We start from the raw sequence: 6,546 nt of genomic DNA on the forward strand, positions 1-6,546 counted from the left end.
TGTTTTTCACTTTTTTTTTCAATTCTTCTCCAAAACCAGGATTTGACCTCTAATTTTCGGGCTGCCGTCTTTCCCGAACCACCACCCCCGTCTTCTTCCCCATTACCTGTATTGAAAAGACTTTCAATCTTGATTTTGTTGCTTTAGCGAACCCCATCAACAAAAGTTTCCCAAAATCTCTATCTCACCAAGGTTTTCAAACCCAATAGCAAATAAGCATAGATCTTTTTGTCCTGCAGACTGAGATTTTGTTTTCTGGGTTCAATCTGCCAACAAGATTTCTTACTCTTTCCCCAGAAAAAGAACCATATATACTAAGAACCCAACTGCAATTCAGAGTTAATAAATCTGGGTTCAATCTGTTTAAATGTAAATGTTGATAAATCTGTTAAGAGTTGTTTCATGGTTACAATAGGACTCTTGTAAACTTTGTATTATTTATACGGTGAAAGGAATGAAGGAAATCTTTACTTTCACAATACTATTTCTTTGCATCACTTACTTTTCTACAGGTTTCCCTTTATGTTTTTTGGGTTTTGTTTTTTGGATGAGAACCTAACAAAAAGCTAGGAAGAAAAGAATGGGGAACCGGGTCGATCTGAGCTAAATGCGACGGCTGCAAGGCGGTGGGTTGCTTCCACGAAGCCCAGTCCTCATCCACCAGCCTGTTCATTTCCGCCCAATCCGCAAACCACCAGCCTGCACACACCTAACCTGCAATCCAGACCGACCAGCGTTCTCATTAAACCACCACTCTCAAATCCCATCCCACCGCTGCCCTGTACCATCTCGCACCAGACCACCATGATTCCCGGACCTCCACGCCTGACCAACCGTTCATGCACCTAAACCCAGATTTGTTTCCGCCTGCCACTGTTACTGACCATCGTGTTTGAGGCGGACTTGGATTGTCTGCCCTCTAATTTGTATCCTCCCGTGCCCGTTTTGGTGGTCACGGTTAAGCCACGTCAATATTTTATATTACTATTTCTTTTTGTTTTATTATTTTTATAAAAAAATAATATAAAATATTAACGTGGCTTAACCGTGACCACACAAAACAGGAGGGCACGGGAAGGGCATCAAAATGGGAGGGCAGACAATCCAAGTCCGTTTGAGACAGACTCAGAATTTAAAATAATTTTTAATTATATTTGATTTTTTATTTATTTTAATTATAAATAACAAAAAAAAAATGTAATTATATAAAAATAAATATTTAATTTAACTTGTGGGACCATATATGTGTCACATCAACATATAACAAAAAATTTTAAGAAATTGTAACAAAATGATTATATTGATTGATTTTCAATTTCAATGACCATCTTGATGAAGTGGATCAATTTTAAGCACCATTTGTGATAAAAACCTAAATATAAAATCATGATTGGATTAGTAATTTGGAATTTCAATCCTATGATAAAGGTAATGTTATTGACAAAAAAAGAAGTATGCTATGTTCGTCTCTTGCACTCAAATTCGATCCCTATAAAAAGTCATTAGGGACGAAATTCGGCCAATCAATACATACATGATTGATGATGGTAAAAGAGGTAAACAAGTTTATGGAAGCTTTGGTTGTTTTCATAAAAGTGCGTTTTTTGTGCAAGTTTGACATACTCAAGGAAGGGATTCTTTTCGGATCCCTTCCACCTAATCCACAAAGTTTGGGGATCTAGACCATTGAAATTTGATTCAATGGTTAAAGTTATTATAACTTTTAAAGTGGGTCACTGTTTGCAGCCGTTGTATCAAATTTTAATGACCTGGATCCCTGAACTTGGTGGATTAAGAGAAGGGATCATAAGAGGATCCCTTCCCATACTCGAGCACTCATTCCAAATCACCAGTCAACCCCAACACTACATTGACGTGTTGAGTTAATCTTGTCCCAATTTGGTTTTGAGAATTATTATTAGCACTCCAAAAATCTCATTTGACACTTCAAATTTTCTATAATTAGAAAGAAAAATACACGTGCGAGGAGTGTAGAATAAGATTTTTGGAGTGGTATTTGGTTTTTTATATTCTTTTATTTGGCTCCAATCTTCTTTTATTTAGGCTTTCACAATTCACACGCGGTTACTTTCAGTTATCAAATTGAATAAATAAAATAAAAATAATATATTTGATTAAACATGAACGTGTAAAATAAAGAAAAGAGCATGTTTATTGTCTTTCTTTTTTTATTCATGTACGAAGCATTTATCTTTTTGCAGTTGTTCTTTATACTATTAAAATACAGCCCATATTTGGTTTTCGTAAATTGGTTTCTTCCAATTTGGAGAAGGTAGTTTTGATTGATTGCAAAACTACATTTTGGGTTGAAACTGTAATTAGGTGTGATCACTGTATAATTTATTCATATTGTAATATCTTAGAGCATTTTAATGATCAATCACTTAATTGCAAGATTAATAAAAGGTCTGCAAATAATGCAGATCTTAATTATCACCAAAAGCGAGCTTGAACCACATTATTACTAGCTTATTGCGAGGCCAAGCCCATCCCCTCACCATTAGTTTAGATAATATCGTTTGTTAAAATAAAAAATGTTAGTCAAACATCACATTGAATGTAGTATGCATAAACAAAACTCCAGCTTATCCTGAACAGTGTTTCCTTTCCAAGTAGCAAAATCCATAGGCAAATCTGCATACGGTGAAAAGCAAATAAATACATAGGGAAATTTATCTTTTAATCTATAGCACTATCAAACACAGAGAACTTTACATAGGCCAAACCAAAAGGGCTTCATCACGAAGACAAATTACTTGTTTCCAATATGCCATTAACTGGCTAGCTTAAACGCATCGATGAACAGACCATAAGTGAATCCCATTTTGAAATTGTTGAGAAGAGCGATGGGGAATGTTACTTTTGGTCGGCTGTAATAAAATTTTGTCACATACTCTGTCAAGAGAACACACACGACTGCAGCAATAACATCGTTGACTCCTAAAGCTCCAAATGACAAAGATATCGTTTGTGCCACATAAAAGCCACCCAACAAAGAGATTCCACCAAAGAGAGCCCTGCGTGATGGACTTCTAAAATAGTTCCTCGAGAGTTCTGGCACAGTTCTGATGATATCAACTAGTCTTCGAGACCCTCCACCCTCTTGAACAGCTCGGACACGAAAAAACCCAGGTGAGGATCTCAAAGTAGAGACTCTGTATTTCCCGGTAGAAACTCTGGTTTGAGGGCTCAATCCAAATTTGTAAAGGCCTGTAGAGGCCAAACTCAAAGACTGTGACATTTGCCTATTCAAAATCAACTATCAAAACCAACCAGAATACTCGCCCGTCCTGGAAAAATGAAATGGAAGCAACAATTAACAAGGAAAGCAGGCAGAAACATAAGCAAGTCATGAAAGAAGAAACGAAAAACAAATTCAGAGCAGAGCACAAAAAGAGAATATCTGTTAGTTGTTAGCGACAGTACAAGGACTCCAGTGTGACTATCCCACCTCATTTGTTTTTTCAACATTTTTCACAAACAAAAAATTCCTTACGACCAATTAGTAAGTATTATAATGTTTGTATGACATTAGCTTCTCTTACTCACTCAAAATTATTGAATGTTGTCATGTACATTATACTGATGTTATGGGAACATGATTGCAGAGAGTCCAACTCCAACTCCAACTCCACTTGTTCGTATATGCCATGGCCTCATGCATTCTTCGAACCACCCTATAAATGACATGACAACTTTTCTACAAAACATCAGGACAATCGGTAAGGTCTGTAGGTTCACCGTAAGAACATGGTTCTCAACAATGTCTCCACCTGGTGGATTGTTCGTAGCTTCATATACTCTAATAAACCAAAGAAAATGTGTTCTCAAACTCAAATTACCTAATTCCATCTACAACTGCAAGAGAACGAAAGTGGGGTAAAGAACCCTGATACATTGACAGGACCTCATGTTCATATCCCCAACTAACATATGAAATAGAGAAGTTGGCCTCCCACTATCATTCTGAAAACTAATGTTTCCGACAACATACAAACCCTTTCATCTCAGAAGCAAGAGATGATAAATAAACAGGTTATTGCTATATGCATAACCGTTATACGGTATACTGCAGCGTTATCTGTGTAACCGAACTCAACCCATCAACCTCCTTGTACACTTGGAAAACCTGAAAAACATAAATAGACGCTAGAACAACATTGTGACAGAGTGAATGCAGAAATGGATAATTGTTTGAGATGTTTTATTTTAAATAAATGAAAAACCAATTAAAACTCAACAATAAACAAAGCTGTTAAAACATTAGGAATAATGGAATTAAAACATGCATTAATCGATTAGTTCCCTGCTTTATTTAAATAGGAAATCCATATACAATTAGGAAGGAATGAAAGCAGGGAATACATACCCAAACCAACAGTCGCCTTCGAACTCCTGTTAAATCTCAGATTTATCAGCGGAGTAAACCAAACGCAAAATCCGCTCTTAGCCGACAAAGCCTCGACAAACTGCCACAACTCAGCATACAATCAAACTGTTAGGGTTTCGTTCAAATCAATGCAAATTCGAAATAACAACTCTCATATAAGGGTTGCTGAACTTACCTGAGTTAAATAAATAAAAATTACGATGATCTGAACAAAGATCGCACCCAGACCGCACCAAAAATTGGTCGGAAAGCCGATGACAATTGGGGAGAAACGATTTACAGAGATGCAAAACTTGTCTCAAAACAGAGAACCCAAACAAACTCCCCAAAAAAAAAAAAATAACACGACAATCTTTGCGATGAATATTTTGCAAGACGCAAAACACAGGATTTCAGACGAAATGAAGGCGACACCAAGATCGATAGAAGCAGAGATTGCCGACACACAAAAGGCAAAGCAAATGGTAAACCAACGAAAACCTATTCGACGCATAAACTGAACGATGACAGACGCGTGGCCATGAGGGCCAAAACGGACTTTTCACTGCACAAAATAGCAAAAGACAACCGCAAGCAAAGAAGAATCCGAGGGCAGTTTCGCCCTTTCACTGCTGTGAACAGTGCCGGGGAAACTGGATTTTAGTATATATGATATATATATATGTATATATATATATTGGTAGGTATGACATACCGCCGGCATACAAAATCAATTACCAAAGTCATGTCATTAATTGTTAGTTCAGTAAAATGTCAACCGATTATGAAAAATGCCCAAACTATATCATACCATTATGAGCCGACCGGTATGATTCGGTCGGTAAATCGGTTTATGGCAAAATTTCCCACCCCTATGTAAAAGCGAGCGTCGCTTAGCACCCAAAAAAGAAAAAAGAAAATGAAAGAGAATAAAGGAAGTTTTAACGAAAAGGGTCTAACACTATTCATTCTTAATCAAAATAACATTTTGTATATGAAAAGTCTATAATGAATCAAACTCTTTTCTTTATTTACTCTTATGCCATTATTTCATTATTGTAGCGGGTCTACAATACACTATTTTGCATGATGTTATTCAACTTATGCTAATTTGCTGTCAGCTCTTCATGTTTCCATCATGTTGTCGATGTTATGCAGCCCTTCTTCTGTCAAATTGTACAAGTATTGTTCATCGCCTTCTACTAGTTATGCATCTCTTTCTCTATCTTCTTTACTTTGTGGTACATTTCTGTCGTTTCTTCTTTGAAATTTTGAGACTTCCAATAGGGCTGATGAATGATCCTTATCTTACTGTAAATATACATTTTGTTCTTCTTCTGCTACTAATATCATATCATACCTAAAATTTTCAAACTCATCTAAAGCTAACATTTGGATTCATCAGAATTTTAGAATATTTTTGTATGAATGAGTCCACCTATGTGAGGAGTAGGGGATAGTCTAAAGGACTCTTCATTAATCATGGCTATATGCCTAGCTTTCTCCTTATGCATATGTACATACCAATCTGGAGGACTACTAATAAAACTTATACAAATTTCTTTCCACATTTCCAAATAATCTTCTGTTACTTTTATAAGTTTTTCTGGAAATGATTCTAGTTGGAAAATATGGTTAATATACTCTTTTGGCCTTGAAATTCAAACATCTTTAAGTTCTTATAGTACCTGCAAAATTGACCCTTGCAAAGATTTAAAAAAGCCAAATAATGGATTTAAAACTTCAAACATTAGCAACGATCATTGTTTAGAAAAATGCTCACATAATATGTGTTCCGCTAGTCTTCCATGGTGTTTTCTTTTCCATTTGTTCGATTACTCTTCTTATGATTTTGTGATTCTATTATGAGCTTTCGTTCTCTTTCTCCCTCTCGTCTCTTTCTCTCTTAAATAACCACATTAGAACCAATAGCATCAACTAAACCACGTGTAGGTGCATCCTCACCAATCCAAACACTCCCTTTGCAACCTCCTCCATTTTATCTACCTGACAACACAGGAAAAGAGGGACACTTGAATGTTTCAAATTAACAGAACGAAAAGTATGTGAAACCAAAACAAAGAAAGAATTGACGCGCATATATACGTTCATCGATCTGGAAAAAGTTGCCTTGCCAAAACTGGAAGAATTTCATA

At 36.1% G+C, this 6,546-nt stretch overlaps 1 protein-coding gene across 4 annotated transcripts; it reads right to left on the reverse strand.

Annotated features, from left to right (window-relative positions):
* Window positions 1–2,606: 2,606 nt before the first annotated feature.
* On the reverse strand, window positions 2,607–4,890 carry LOC103409359 (uncharacterized). Of its 4 annotated transcripts, XM_070822312.1 has the most exons (6): window positions 4,587–4,890; window positions 4,391–4,490; window positions 4,077–4,150; window positions 3,864–3,994; window positions 3,571–3,721; window positions 2,607–3,311 (listed from the first exon to the last, which is right to left on the reverse strand). In XM_070822312.1, exon 6 carries the CDS (start codon window positions 3,260–3,262, stop codon window positions 2,795–2,797), a length of 468 nt encoding a protein of 155 aa, XP_070678413.1. In that variant the 5' UTR covers window positions 3,263–3,311; window positions 3,571–3,721; window positions 3,864–3,994; window positions 4,077–4,150; window positions 4,391–4,490; window positions 4,587–4,890; the 3' UTR covers window positions 2,607–2,794. The 4 variants fall into 4 exon arrangements, with proteins under 4 accessions (XP_070678413.1, XP_028957919.1, XP_008346388.1 ...); XM_029102086.2 differs by lacking the exons at window positions 3,571–3,721; window positions 3,864–3,994; XM_008348166.4 differs by lacking the exons at window positions 3,571–3,721; window positions 3,864–3,994; window positions 4,077–4,150 and having other exon boundaries at window positions 4,587–4,885.
* Between the last annotated feature and the right edge of the window lie 1,656 nt (window positions 4,891–6,546).

Source organism: Malus domestica, chromosome 05, assembly GCF_042453785.1.
Source record: "Malus domestica chromosome 05, GDT2T_hap1".
In the NCBI taxonomy this organism is placed as follows: Eukaryota; Viridiplantae; Streptophyta; class Magnoliopsida; order Rosales; family Rosaceae; genus Malus; species Malus domestica.